Source organism: Leopardus geoffroyi, chromosome E2, assembly GCF_018350155.1.
Source record: "Leopardus geoffroyi isolate Oge1 chromosome E2, O.geoffroyi_Oge1_pat1.0, whole genome shotgun sequence".
NCBI classification, from domain to species: Eukaryota; Metazoa; Chordata; class Mammalia; order Carnivora; family Felidae; genus Leopardus; species Leopardus geoffroyi.
The window spans coordinates 42,868,539-42,882,643 of NC_059335.1; the positions used below are offsets into that span (position 1 = coordinate 42,868,539).

At 56.8% G+C, this 14,105-nt stretch overlaps 2 protein-coding genes across 14 annotated transcripts in view; one reads left to right on the forward strand and one right to left on the reverse strand.

The window, feature by feature from the left end:
• The window catches only part of EXOC3L1 (exocyst complex component 3 like 1), a 35,513-nt gene that overhangs the window by 13,635 nt on the left and 7,773 nt on the right, over positions 1–14,105 (reverse strand). For 3 of the 7 annotated variants that reach the window (XM_045443061.1, XM_045443059.1, XM_045443063.1), the window contains 5 exons: positions 9,501–10,493; positions 8,157–8,372; positions 7,876–8,073; positions 7,459–7,676; positions 6,740–7,369 (listed from right to left, as the gene is read on the reverse strand). The exons of 3 other annotated variants lie outside the window; for them this stretch is intronic. In XM_045443061.1, the coding sequence (XP_045299017.1) occupies positions 7,201–7,369; positions 7,459–7,676; positions 7,876–8,073; positions 8,157–8,372; positions 9,501–10,493 (1,794 nt within the window). In that variant the 3' untranslated portion in view covers positions 6,740–7,200. Of the gene's footprint in view, positions 1–6,739; positions 7,370–7,458; positions 7,677–7,875; positions 8,074–8,156; positions 8,373–9,500; positions 10,494–14,105 lie in introns of those variants that run through there. One more of the 7 variants, XM_045443062.1, reaches the window with a different exon arrangement.
• On the forward strand, positions 48–4,627 carry ELMO3 (engulfment and cell motility 3). 7 transcript variants are annotated; one of them, XM_045443078.1, is made up of 20 exons: positions 49–323; positions 455–495; positions 596–668; positions 877–927; positions 1,115–1,284; positions 1,370–1,469; positions 1,562–1,713; positions 1,804–1,882; positions 2,011–2,061; positions 2,150–2,272; positions 2,369–2,500; positions 2,603–2,704; positions 2,807–2,915; positions 3,023–3,159; positions 3,255–3,418; positions 3,528–3,640; positions 3,737–3,841; positions 3,942–4,024; positions 4,116–4,202; positions 4,291–4,627. In XM_045443078.1, the coding sequence occupies exons 1-20, from the start codon at positions 246–248 to the stop codon at positions 4,501–4,503; spliced, it is 2,163 nt and encodes a 720-aa protein (XP_045299034.1). In that variant the 5' UTR covers positions 49–245; the 3' UTR covers positions 4,504–4,627. The 7 variants fall into 7 exon arrangements, 5 of the variants coding, with proteins under 5 accessions (XP_045299037.1, XP_045299038.1, XP_045299034.1 ...); XR_006702715.1 differs by lacking the exon at positions 4,291–4,627 and having other exon boundaries at positions 48–323; positions 3,928–4,024; XR_006702716.1 differs by lacking the exon at positions 4,291–4,627 and having other exon boundaries at positions 48–323; positions 3,528–3,639.

Consider the following 14,105-nt stretch of genomic DNA (forward strand, 5'->3'; position numbering starts at 1 on the left):
GGGGCGGGGCCGCCTCTTGGGGCGGGGCAGGCGCCTACCCCCGGGACTCCAACCCGGAACTAGTCTGGCTCCCTTGGGAAGGCCGCGGCGCTTGGCCTGGAGCGAGCTTGACCGTTGAGTGCGGGCCACGGGGTCCAGGCCTTGGACAGGGAGACGCCCTCGTTCTCGGAGGCACCAGACCAGGCACGCCCTCGGCCGGAGGTTGGACAGTCTGGAAACTACAGGCGTCCCCGCCCAGCTGGACCATGGCGCCCCCGAGGAACGTGGTGAAGATCGCGGTCCAGATGCGTGACGCCATCCCGCAACTCATCCGGCTGGACCAGGTCACTAGGCCTGTCTGGCCTCCATTCACCCCACCACTCACCTCTGGGCCGCCCCCCTTCCCCTCGGAACTCCCAGGTTCCTTCCCAACTCCTCCCCACACCTGCCCCATAAGTGACCTCTTCACTTGCAGGCAAAGCCTCTGGCTGCTGTGCTGAAGGAGGTGTGCGACGCGTAAGTGCAGGCTAGCCAGGCGGGGGAGGGGATTGGGAGATGGGAGGGCAGAAGGGAGGGGCGCCCCCTACCTGCCTCACTGAGTCTCTGCTGCCCGCAGGTGGAGCTTGGTTCACTCTGAACGCTATGCCCTGCAGTTTGCTGATGGACATAGGAAATACATCACTGAGAACGTGAGTCTTCACTCCCCGCCAGGCCCATATTCCACTGTGTGACATCCCCACCCCCTGCAAGCACACCTGGTCTTGATTACTCAGACTCATCCCACTGTCTGGAATGTGATCTTTTCCTGACTCCCAAACCCTCCCTCACCGAGAACCCCAATTGACCAGTCCTCAGAGCCCTTTTTGACTTCTCTCCCTTTCTTTCCATCTTCTCCAGAACCGTACAGAGATCAAGAATGGCAGCATCCTGTGCCTCAGCACTGCCCCAGTAATGCCCTTACTGATCCCACCCTCTTTTCCTGCTCTTCTTCTATGCCTCCTTCCTGCCCACCTTCCTCTCTGCCCCAGATCTGGAGGCCGGGACTCCAACTCCGCAGTGCCCCACCTAGTGGACATCTGAGTCCCCACACCTCAGTTCTTCTACCCAACCTCCTCACCTCTCCCACCCCTGCCAGGACCTTGAGGCTGAGCGACTGTTGGGTGGGCTGCAGTGTGGGAGCCGTGAAAGGCGCCGGGAAACTCTGCAGCACCTCGTCTTGCTGGCCCCAGACATGACCTTTGCCCAGGAGGTCATCAGCCGTGATGGGCTTCAGAGACTAGGCACCATCATTGAGGATGGAGATGAGTGAGCACAGGACTGTGGTGGGTGGTGGACATGGTGGGGCTGGGGGTCCTGGTCTGGTCCTGCTCAGCCCCATATGTCCCCCCAGCTTAGGGGAATTGCTGGCCCTTGCACTGAGGGCCTTCTTGGAGCTCATGGAACATGGCATGGTGTCTTGGGAGACGCTCAGCATCCCTTTTGTTAGGAAGGTGGGTTGCCTCTTCTAGGGGCAGCAGGGGTGGGGTCAGGATCTGGCCTTCCATGGTGGTGAAATGCTAACAATCCCCTTCCCCTGTTACAGGTGGTATGCTATGTGAACATGAACTTGATGGATGCATCTGTGCAGCCCCTGGCTCTCAGGCTGTTGGAGAGTGTGACTTTGAGCAGCCCTGCCCTGGGCCAGGTGGTCAAAAGTGAGGTGCCACTGGATAGGCTGCTGGTACACCTACAGGTGTAAGTGTCTGGGGGTGGGGATGGAATACAGATGAGGGATGTGGACCGAGACCCTGGATAGCCAGCTGAGCCCTCCTTTTCTTGCCCCAGGATGAACCAGCAGCTACAAACCAAGGCTATGGCCTTGCTGACAGCCTTGCTGCAGGGGGCCAGCTCTACTGAACGCAAGGTGAGTGTCCCATCTGGTGGTTGGCTGTGGGGGCAGGAGCTGGTGGGTACTGTGCTCTATCCTGGGACTGCAGGGTGGGTGCTCATGGTGGGGCTAAATCATCTAAGTCCCTTTCCCACCCAACTCAGCACATGCTTGACTACCTGTGGCAGAGAAACCTTCGCCAGTTCATCTATAAGGTAGGAAGGACTGGGCTAGGCAGACCCCTCCCGACTTTCCCTCTCCCAGTAAGCCGACACTCACACCCGTGGGCTGGCTGTTCTGCAGAACATCATCCACAGTGCAGCACCGCTGGGCGATGAGATGGCTCATCATTTGTATGTACTGCAGGCCCTTATGTTGGGGCTGCTGGAGCCACGTATGCGGACACCACTGGACCCCTACAGCCAGGTGGGTGCTTTTGGAGTGCACAAGGCTGGGGCCAGCTAGAGAATGGCCTTGAATCTATGATCCTGATACTCCCTTACTCCACAACAATGACCCCAGGAACAGCGGGAGCAGCTGCAGGCCCTGCGCCAGGCTGCCTTTGATCCTGAAGGGGAGTCTTTGGGCACCGGGCTGAGTGCTGACCGTCGCCGTTCCCTCTGTGCCCGCGAGTTTCGAAAACTGGGCTTCTCTGTGAGCAACCCCTCCCTAGCTCCCCACCCCTGCCTCAACCCAGGGCTGCTTTGTTCCAGAGGCCTGGAGTCCTTACTGAGCTACCTGTCCCTCTTTCCCCAGAACAGCAACCCTGCACAGGATCTAGAGCGAGTGCCCCCCGGCCTGTTGGCCCTGGACAACATGCTTTACTTCTCCAGACATGCACCTAGTGCTTACAGCCGGGTCAGTGATATGGTGGAAGGGATACAGTAGGATGCCACCTAAGCAGAGTCTGTATTGCCTTAGCTGCGACTTCTATCCCATTCTCTGTTTCCACCACCCCAGTTTGTGTTGGAGAACAGCAGCCGTGAGGACAAGCATGAGTGCCCCTTTGCCCGGAGCAGCATCCAGCTGACTGTGCTGCTGTGTGAGCTGCTCCGCATTGGGGAGCCCTGTGAGTGGACTGGGCACAGCGTGTCCAGGAACGGGGGACGGAAGGGCAGAGAGGGCCAGGGGCTGCACACACTTTCTCCCTGAGCCCCTCCTGCCCCCCTGCTCCAGGCTCCGAAACAGCCCAGGATTTTTCACCCATGTTCTTCAGCCAAGACCAGAGTTTCCATGAGCTCTTCTGTGTGAGCATCCAGCTGCTTAATAAGACCTGGAAGGAGATGCGGGCCACCCAGGAGGACTTTGACAAGGTGGGTGGGGTGGAAGCTAGGAGACCTGAGCCAGGGCAGGGGCTCTTCTGAGTAGGGGTCCAGAGCATAGTACTGAGCTGAATTGGTGACTCCAGGTCATGCAAGTGGTGCGGGAGCAGCTGGCCCGCACGCTGGCCTTGAAGCCCAGCTCCCTGGAGCTTTTCCGAACCAAGGTGAACGCGCTCCCCTACGGGGAGGTCCTGCGGCTAAGACAGACAGAGCGGCTCCATCAGGAGGGCACACTGGCCCCTCCCATACTGTGAGTAGATGGGAGTGGATCCCCGTCCTGGCTCCACCTTCCTTAGTGCCCATGGGCCTTGCCCCAGTCCCAGTCACCAAGCACCTCCTCCCCATCCCTGCCCCACCAGGGAGCTGCGGGAGAAGCTGAAGCCGGAACTCATGGGCCTGATCCGCCAGCAGCGTTTGCTCCGCCTCTGTGAGGGGACACTCTTCCGCAAGATCAGCAGCCGGCGACGCCAGGGTGGTTGAGGGGAGGGTGGGCAGAGAGTGGCTGGGTGGCTGGGTTGGGGTCAGGGCCCCTCTTGTCACTCCTTCCATCTTCCCTTTCTACCCACAGACAAGTTGTGGTTCTGCTGCCTGTCCCCTAACCACAAGGTGCTACAGTATGGGGACGTGGAGGAGGGTTCCAGCCCACCCACCCCTGAGAGCCTACCTGAGCAGCGTAAGAATGGGGCAAGGGTCAGGATCAGCCACCTGCTCTCCCCAGACCATGTCGCAGGACCACCTGGGTCCCAGTGATCAGCCTAGCCTTCTTCCTGCAGTCCCTGTGGCTGATATCAAGGCACTGCTAACAGGCAAAGACTGCCCCCACGTCCGGGAGAAAGGCTCAGGGAAGCAGAACAAGGTGAGTGTAGTAGAAGACAGGGGCTCCTTCCCACCCACATCTGCCCTGCCCTGTTCCCTGCTCAGTGCTCTCAGCTCCCTGGCTTCCCCAGGATCTCTATGAGTTAGCCTTCTCAGTCAGCTATGACCATGGGGAGGAGGAGGCATACCTCAACTTCATCGCCCCATCCAAACGGGAGGTAAGTGTCTGGGCCAGGCTGAGCTGAGTTGGGCAGATGGGCCGGGGAAGAGATGGGTAGGCCCTCACGGAGCTGGCCCTGTCCCCAGTTCCACCTGTGGACAGATGGGCTGAGCGCCCTGCTGGGAAGTCCCATGGGTAGTGAGCAGACTCGGCTGGACCTGGAACAGCTGTTGACGATGGAGACCAAGCTGCGGTTGTTGGAGCTGGAGAATGTGCCCATTCCTGAGCAGCCACCTCCCATCCCCCCGCCCCCCACCAATTTCAACTTCTGCTATGACTGCAGCATCCCTGAACCTTGACAGTGAGGTTGGCCGTGGGCCACAGCTGCTGGCACTGCGGCAACCATGAAGGGTGGAGGGTGGAAAAGCCCAGACATCCGGACAAACAGAGGCTGCAGCAGAAATAAAGTCTGCTTGGCTCTTATGTACGTGTCGAGCCAGTTCTGAACCTGTGGGCCAAGCCTGCCTTCAAGCTTAGCTGGCAAATGAGATGGGGCATCAGGTCAAGGTCACTGCTTGGGGCCACAAACCTGGGGAGCCGTAGCTGAGGGTATTCTGCAGGAGGCTGGAGACAAGCTGGACCTATTGTCCTTCCACAAGATGAGTCCTCAGCCTTCCTGAGTGCTGGGCCTGCAGAGAGGAATGGCCTATGGTCTGGGGGGTCAGTTGAGGGACCTGTGGCAAGGCAGAAGGTGTTGTCCTAAGTGGATGCCTTCCTGGGTAACATGAGCAGGGGCCTAGTCTGAAAGCCATGTTTCTAAAAGGCTTCTAACAGTTTGAACTCAGTCCTCAGCCCTGGTTGGCCCTGCTCTTTGTCCTTTTCGAGGCCCTCTGGTGAGAGGCATGAAGGAATAGATGTGAAGCTGGGTCTGCTTTGTGCTGAAGGGCAAACTCAAGATTCCAAACCTGTCCCCTGGTGGTGGAAGGATGTGTTGATTCTGATGAGGGAATTCAGTGCAAGCCTTGCATTCTGATTCAAATCCACTGCAGCAGCAGGGTGTGGTGGTGGCCACGGACAGGCAAGACCACTGGGGACAGAAAGTGGTGAGGGGTATTGGGCCCAGCTGGAGGTCAATCTCAGAGGCTAGCACACCAACCCACAGGGCAGGCTGAAAGCTGCCACCACTCTGACCTTCTCTGTGCCTCTCACTACCGCTATTTCTCAACACCATCTCAGTACCTTTTTAACAGTATTGACCATCAACATGTTACCTTGAAAACTGATGAAATGGCATCTCTTTGGAGAATGTGCTGGGAGAGCACCTGCTTCTGACTCAGGCCTCCAGGGCCCAATATGCCCACTCCTACATTCAGAGACTTCCCACCACAGTTGGAATAGTTCAACTTGCTATTGAGTTCAAAATGGAAATCGAGGTCAGGATCCCAGATGCAGTTAAGACTTCTAATAGCATCAGTTCCTCTTCCCCAATGTCTCCACTCCTTTGTCCAGGCCACTAACATCTTGGCAAGAATCTCCTGACTTCCTGCCTTGCTCCTCTGGTCCTCAATACCCCAAGTCTTTCTCAAACATGAAGTTGATCTGATTGTACACTCACATGCACACTACCCCCAACCTGTATTTTTCAGTGCCTCCCTGTTGTCCATGGGATGATGGTCACAGTTTCCCAACTGAGCAGAGTTGAGCTAAGATGGGTTGCAGACACGTGGTTTATGCCATCTAATAAAAGGCCTGTGGCTTGCAGAGTTCTCTGTGCTTGATCCAAGCTGGCATCCTCCCTGCATCCTGTGAGACCCGCCCTTTCCTCCCCAGTGCCAGCTCTGGCCTGCACTGTGCATTTCCCTGGTCCTTTCTGATTGCCCTCTTCCTTCCCTTCTGCTTGCTTTTCACTGCCTTGAGTCTTTCCTTGATCTCCCAGGGTATGTTCATTGCTCCCCTGGGCTCCCAGTTCCAGGTGCTTCTCTATTTATGCATGCCCTGCACACTGGACTGTCCCTGTCTGTTGGCTAATTTGCCTCCCCAAATGACCGGGGCGCTGGGAAAGCTTTGGCACCTCTGAATCCCCACATAAAGTACAGTGCTGCAGGCACTCAGGCAGCCATGCTAGCTGTTCCTAGAACTGATGGATAGATAGACAAAGTGTGGGTGGACACATGAAGGGCCAAGTGGCTTCTCAGAGCTGCTGTTGAGAAGTCACTGGCACTGTTTAGGAGGTTGGACTAGATGCCCTCTAATGACCCTTCCAAGCCAGAGATCCTGTCCTCTCTTTTTCTTTCTGAAGACCACTGCATCCTTAATCATTGTGCTCCTCGGGTCTGTCTGGGATGTGCCTTTCCTGCAAGACATGCTTGGAGGCTCATGCTGGGAGAGGCCTCCAGGCTTCTAGTCTCCAACCATGTTGGGGAAGAAGTTAGGACTTGCTGGTGGTGCCTGTGGTGCTTTGGGTCAGGTGTAAGGAAGAAATTGTCTATGTGCCTCTGGTGTTTTGTCCACGTTGTCCCTGGGCTAGGCTGGGCTGCTTCAACTGAGGTAGGGAGGCGGGGGAGCCCTTTAGCCTGAGAACTTCAGACAAGGAGGTAAGATCTGGAATTTTTAATCTTGTTTGAGTTTACAACAAAGTCTGTGGCTTGGCTGCTAAAACTCCGTGCTGGTAAGGGCTGGGAGAGCTCCTTTGTGAGAAGTGGGCAGGGCAAGCGGCACAAGGTCGGCTCCTCCCCAACATCAGATGCATCCCACCTGTGGGCCTGGCCTCCGGACCTAGGCCTGGTCAGGAGAGCAGGAGCTGGCATTTCTATGGGCCTGTGGCAGCAGCCTATAGCTGGAAGAGGCACTTGCTGGGCTGTAGGGCAGACTGGAGCAGGAAGCCCCTTGTGCTGCCCCGGATTAGTTCTATCCCCAGTCCTAGAAAAGGAGTTTGTAGCTTGGGGTATGCGGCAGAGGAGGGTAGGAGGCATTCGGTCAAACTCCAGGTCAAGAGGTCAGGGCTGGGGACTCAGGGCAATGGAGGCTGAGCCAAACGGTTGGTTACTGACCTGCCCCTAGAGCGTCAAGGTCAGGTCAGCCCCTCCCACGAAGCGGGACTGGATGCAGGCCACCTGGGGCAGTTGGGCTTGGAAGTGCCTGATGGCAGCCATGCTGATACCAGGGCACATGGACACATCTAACATCCGGAGCTGCTTGCACGCCTGCCCAATGGTATCCAGAGTTCTGTGGGGAGGCCTCCAGTGAGTGCCTGACCTGGCATGGGGACCCAGGCCAGCCCCTGTACTGACTTGTGGCATCATCAGACAACTCACTGCTCTGTGAGCTGACTGCAGCTGGATAGGTTGAGGTGCCGCAGCCTCGGCCAGGAGCTGGCTGCCTGGGCCCAGCCCTCATCACTGAGGAGGCTGCAGTGACTCAGCACCAAGTGCTCCAGGCTGGGGCAGCCCTTGGCCACAGCCACCAAACCCTTGTCTGTGAGTGCTGGCAACAGGCTCAGTGACAGTTGCCTCAGCTGGGGGAACCGGAGCACCTGCAAGGATGGGGTGAGGAGTGGGAGGGTATGATAGGGCACTGGAGCCCAGGGCTCTTCCAGGTTCCCCCACCCCCAGCCAGAGGTAGCAGAAGCCAAAGAGAATGGAACTTCTTCCAAGCAAAGAGTGGGTTGGCCTGGGCCTGGGTCTAGTGCCAGGATCATCAGCCTATCCACACCTCCAGTCCCAATCCCACACCTTGGCCAAACTGGCATCAGTTAGCTTGCTGCAGGCTGTGAGGTCCAACTCCTGCAAGGCCCGCAGCATGAGCAGGGAAGGGCCCTGTGGCTGGGGAGGCTCCTTGGGGCCTGAGGCCTGATGCTCCAACTCTTGATGTAGCTGTGGGAAGAGGCTCCTGCTTCTCAGGTTCCTCCTGAGTTTGGCCCTCAAATGGTCCTAGAGAGACATTCAGGAGGGGCGGGGGGTGGGGGGGTGGGTAGCTGAATCCAGGGACCGCCCCTGCCTTCCATGACCTGCACCTGGGGCTCCTGTGTAGGCTCTTCACTTGGTTCCCCCAGCCCCAGAAGTCCCCAGTCTCGGAGCTCCTTGCACCAGGCCAGGCGCAGGACTGAGAGGTGGGTTAGGTAGGCAGAGATGGCCTGCAGGGTCCTGTTGGTGAGGGCCACACAGGAAGATAAGTCTAGCACCCTGAGGCTTGGGCTCAGCACTGGGATCAGGGAGAGCACTGAGGCATCCTAGGAGGGAAGTGGAGAAGGGAGAGAGCAATGAGCAGGTGACTTCTGCAAGGGTCCCTATGCAGGTTCTACTCAAGATTCCAGCCCCACAGGCAACAGAGAGCTACCAGTGGGTCCATAGAGGGAAGCAACAATGTCCCTGTGTTGGTGAAAGGTAGGGACACCAGGAGGAGTTTGCTGGAGGACAAAGGCCTAGATTGTCGGGCAGGAAGGATGCAGGTGGAAGTTTCTAAAGTATCTGCCCTGCCTGTACTCCAGGCCCCTCCTGAAGGTGTGGGCTGAGGCAGCCCTCTGACCACAGCTTATTGGACCCTCATTGGACATCTGACCCTAGCTGAGCCAGTCAGGTATGCTCCCTCTAGAATGTGAAGCAGAACTCTGAGGTCACTGTGGGGGTAGGGCTGCCACCTGCCAGAAGCAGGAGCTAAGGGCAGAGTAGAGGAAGCTGGTTTGTAAAGAGATGCAGAGATACGTGGGAGAGCTGATAAAGAGACACATGGCGGTAACAGGAAGACAGAGTGGGGCAGGGCAAGAGAAGCACTTGTGGGGGAAAGGAGACGGTGTTCAGGTTGGAATGCCCTGGGTACAATGACAGTTTGAAGGAATGATCCACTAAAGAGGGAGAGACTGATATTGCCAAGTTAGGGATGCCACCCAGAGGGACAGGGCTGAGTCCTAATGAATTGGCTGCAGCCAAGAAATGACCCTGTGACACATCATATTACCTCTGTCAGGCCCTGCCTGAGCAACCTCCCTGTGTAACCTCGGTGCCCACTCCCTGCAGACCCCTTCTTTCATCTTTCCTGCCTCCAGAACGAACACCTGCACTCAGTACCCCTACCCAAACTGCCCGGGTCACCGAGCACTTTGCATATGAGGTGTGTGCCACCTTGTGGGCTGGGCCAGCCTGGTGTCCTGGACCTCCCTCCATGCAGGCACACGGTAGGGGCTGAGCGGGGGAGCGCTGGCAACAGCACTGTCTGTCCAGGCTCCTTTCCCCTTGTGTCCTAAGTTCTGTTCTCACTACTGTTCCTTGGACATAAACATTGGGCAGTTCCTCCCTGCTGCGACATGTGCAACTCCCCCAGCCACAGCCCTGGAGAGGAAGGAAGGAGATGGTGTGCTCACCTTGAGTGAGGCGCAGTAGGCCAGGCTGAGGGAGGCCAGTGGGGCTGGAGCTCTGTGCCCTGAACCCAGGGCCTGAGCCAGGCCCCACCCACTCACCAGGCAGCACTCTGCCAGGTCCAAGCTCTGCAGCTCCTGCAGGTCCCCCAAGGCCGTACATCCTGCGTCTGTCAGCCGCTGCAGCTTCCTCAGGCTGAGGCGCTGCAGGTGCCCCAGGCCCTGGCTTATGGCCACGAGTGCCCCATCAGCCAGTCCTGAGCAGCCGCCGAGGTCCAAGGAGATCAGGCCCGATTGCAGGCGGCAAAGGGCAGCCACAGCCTCTGTGGAGAGGTCCTGGCAGCCATGCAGGCTCAGTTCCTGCAGCTGCAGCCCGGCCACCTGACCCAGGGCCTGCAGGGCCTCAGGGAGCAAGCCAGTGCCACTCAGGTCCAGGGCATGCAGACTACCAGCCCTTTCCTTCACGAACCGCAGCAGGTTGTGGAAGGAGAGTTGGGAGGGGGAGGAGTCTTGGGGGCCAAGGGAGCCCCAGGCTGGGCCTAATTCAAAGGTGAGGTGACAGTAGGCCAAGGAGAGGCGCTCCAAGCGGGGGGCACAGCTGCTGAGCCGGTTGAAGCTGAGGTCGGTCAGGTCCCACAGGCCAGCCAAGTTGAGCTCACAGAGGCCACTCAACACCTGCTGGACCCGCTGTGCCGTCTCGGGCTGAGCTAGTAGCATGCCCGATGTGAAGAGGCTGTTGCAGCCACTGAGGTCAAGGATACGCAGGGCTGGGCAGCCTAGGATCAGGGCCACAAAGGCGGCCTCCGAGGGGCTGCCCCCACTGAGGCACAAGCTCTGCAGATGCGGGCCCAAGTGGTAGGCAACACACTCCAGCACCTCATGCGAAGCTGGTGAGTCATCCAGGTTGGTCAGGCTGATGCAGGTGATGCCCCTGAGGCCCAGGCTCTTGATGGCCGGGAGGGAGGCAGAGGACACAGGGATGTTGTACTGCACATTGGTCTAAGGGGCAACAATAGGACTGGGGTTAGCCCTCTGGCTTCAGAGAGGGTTGGCCATCAGGTCTCTGAAGCCAGAGATCAGGGAAGGACCCTGTCACAATGGAGACCGCTGTGCTGTGCGGTGTCATGTGTGGTCGAAGGGGACAAGTCACTCTGGGGCTCAAAGGGGATGACTTGAGGGGAGGGCAGGAAGGTTAGTGATGGATGGGACTGGATGCCTACAGAGGGGTGGGGCATTGGCATGCTGGGGACAGGGGGCTGGGGGTGACCTAGAGGAGAGCCAGTGAAGCCCCCAGGAGGCAGAAGGACAAAGTATGATAGATCCCAAACTTTGGGCCTTTCAGAAGGTGGCCCTGAGACCCACAGACTCAGCTCCTACTCCAGAGAGAGCTCAGCATTAGCTAAGCAACCAGCCTCCTTCGCTTTCTCAAGAGCATATAAATAGCTCTCAGAACAGCCGAAGGCAGTAAGAAGCAAAGCAATTGTCACCACCACGCGCTGGGTGGCCCAGGTGCCAGAAGTCTAGGGCAGGCAGTGAGGCCTTGGTCCCCTGGTGGCTTCAGTATCTTAGCCACATGAATGTTTGCAAAAATGGGTTTTGTGTGTCAGCAAAAATGTGTGCATACATGTGTGCATATGTGTGTGCGCACCAACATGTGTGGGTCCTGCAGGTTGCAGAGTTCAAGATGTGCTTGAGATCCCTGGGGTTCATCTCTGGAGTGTCCATCTTCTTTGTCCAGGTAAGGAAGGAGAAGTCTCCTATTTCTGTGGGCAGAAGCTAAGAGAATGAATCTTGTGGCGCCAAGAAAGTGGGGCTGGCCCTGCTGTGGAGGAACAGGGGAGAGTGGAGAGTCTATGGCTGGCGTGGGGTGGAGCTCAGAGGCGAGCTCAGGGTTAAGTCAGGAGAACAGGCTGGCTTGCGTAGACATTTGGGGAGTCCCAGTTTTCACAGAAACTTCCCTGATTTTGTGCCAAAGGGAAGTTGGGACAGGTGTGTGAGGAACAGGTATGGGGGAGGTTTTTTCTACCTTTGATGGAAGCCCAGGGTGCAGGCAAGCAGTACTCAAAAGCTCTTGCTTTAATCCATCAATGTGATCCCAATGCAGGAAAGCAAGCTCTCTAAAAAACCTGTCCTGTAAGTTACTGCAAGAACAAGCGATGTTCCCCACTTCTACCCCACAGAACATCATCAAAAGGAAGTCAGAAAGGTAGAAATGACACATAATACACACTCCTACAAGACACTTATTACAGGATTCTCCCAGGAAGACACATGAAACTCATTCCCAGGTAGAGAAACTAGGCTGGCTTCTGTCACAGAGAGAAACAGATACCTATGGCTGTCATCATGGGAAGGAGTGTGTGGTGAGAAATGGGGGCCTGGGGCACCTGGCTGGCTCAATCGGCAGAGCACGTGACTCTGGATCTCAGGGTCATGAGTTCAGCCCCACTTTGGGCATAGAGCCTAAAAGGAAGGGAAGGGAAGAAATGGGGGCCGGCTCCTGACTACTTCCACGGGAATCAGGGGTCAAACCGGGCTCCCTGTCCAGATCCCATTCCAGGAATGTAGGGATTGTGGGCCAGAGGATCACTTCCCACAGCCCCCTATCGTGGACACTGGGAGACAATGGAGTAGTGGGAACCCCAAGGGCCTGCGTTCTTCTCTAAGATTTAAGGAGAGTGGGAAGATCCCACTGGGTGGGGAAGGTGATACAAAATGATGAAAAGAGCAGGGAGAAAAGGTTCTAGAAGAGAATGGTAAAGCAGACCTCCAGCCATTTGAAAGCCCTGCCTGACAGAGGAAGCAGTCTGGTGATGAAGAGTATGCTGTGGCTGCCAAGTGCAGAGCAGGGCTGGCTGCCGAGGCAGTACTACCTCCACCTTCACATCTTGTGCCCCCACCCTCCCACCCCCAGGGGCCTGCCGTAGTCCTTGTTTCTTTTGCTTCCTGAGCCTTGGCAGCCAGGAATGTTCTCATGTTCTTCCCTCTCCCACAACCTCCCTATGAACAGGTAGATGAACAGCTGAGGGGGGGCAATGGTAGTCAGCCTACAGTCCAAGTCCAGGGTTGGTTGGTGGCAATAAAACCCATCAAATAAAGGCACAGGACCTGATGTAAAGCAGGTCTTAGCAGCTACTGGGAGGGGCGTGTGTGTGTGTGTGTGTGTGTGTGTGTGTGTGTGTTGAGATTTAAGACCGCCTCCTTGCTCCCCACTGTTTTTCTTGGTGGTGTGGGGGCAGCCTCTAAGCCATCACCCAGGTGGTCTGCCTCAGACTCAAAGTGCAGGTGCCCAGGAGCAGCCTTTTAGTGATATTTTTCATTTGTGGGGAGCAGAGCAGCAGACAGAAGAAGCAGGCTCCTGGATTCTGGTCTTTAGCCCCAGTGTAGGAAGGTACCCTTCCTAGGCCCTAGGAAGATGCTTCTAGAGGTCCAAAGGAGGACTGCAAGCATATCTGCTCTAGTTCCAGCTGCCTCATCCACAAAGGAGCCAACTAAGCCCCCTGTCCTTTTTTCACAATGCTGGCATCTTAACAGTAAATGCCAAGTCATTTGGAAAATGCCCTAAGGGGCGCCTGGGTGGCGCAGTCGGTTAAGCGTCCGACTTCAGCCAGGTCACGATCTCGCGGTCCGTGAGTTCGAGCCCCGTGTCGGGCTCTGGGCTGATGGCTCAGAGCCTGGAGTCTGTTTCCGATTCTGTGTCTCCCTCTCTCTCTGCCCCTCCCCCGTTCATGCTCTATCTCTCTGTGTCCCAAAAATAAATAAACGTTGAAAAAAAAAAATTTTTAAGAAAATGCCCTAAATCTGCTAAAAGGGGCACATATCCCTTGACTGTGAGAGGCCAAGACGTCATTGTACCTAATGAAGCCCTGAGCTGAAACTGCAGGCTTGTGGGCAAGATTGGAAACCCATCTGATAGAGAAATGGCTCTCCCATCTGCTGGCATAGGGATCCCAAACGGCATGCTGTTCTCCAGAAGAAAGTGTATGCTCTGGCACCCAGGGGCTTTGGTCTATAGAGAGGAGCTAGACCTTGGGGGTCATTTCCAGAGGCTCCTGGGGGCCTTTATAAACACCCCAAGCAAGAGAAGGCAGCGGAGGGCAGAAGCTGAGCTGTCCTGAGTTCTTCACAGAGACCAACCCAGTGGCAGGCAACCAGGCTCTCACCGGAATGGGCAGATCCTGTGTTGGGGGGAGGGCAGGGGGGCACTGCCTTTGTCTACCTTCTTATTTGAGAAAAACTGGGATTAAGTGGGGGTAGGTCAGGGAGAATAACAAGTCATCAATCCAGCATCCTAGCTTGGCCTGGTGAGGCTTGAACCCCAGTCATGCTTTGGTGAACCAGTATCTTTGGTAGCACATACCAGCAGGGGGCACTGCTTCCTTATCAACCTGCCCACATATGAGCCCTGGAAGATGGTTCCTGACAATGAATTCTGAAAATTGCTCTCTGGGACATGGTTGTGGTGGGATGTCAGCAGAACCCTAGATGCCATGTACCTGTGGCCTGGCCTTCCAGTGCTCCCAGCCCGGGTGGGGCTGAGTTTTGCAGAGCCACCAAATAGGTCTTTGTCAGCATCCCATCTAGGCCTCCCAGTTAGCTGGAGGAGCCCCA

Excerpts from the sequence above, each read along its gene's own strand:
- ELMO3 (XM_045443078.1), top strand. The coding sequence starts at position 246 with ATGGCGCCCCCGAGGAACGTGGTGAAGATCGCGGTCCAGATGCGTGAC. Across the intron at positions 2,062-2,149 it reads TTCGCCAGTTCATCTATAAG|AACATCATCCACAGTGCAGC; the intron begins GTAGGAAGGACT and ends GCTGTTCTGCAG. Across the intron at positions 2,273-2,368 it reads CACTGGACCCCTACAGCCAG|GAACAGCGGGAGCAGCTGCA; the intron begins GTGGGTGCTTTT and ends CAATGACCCCAG.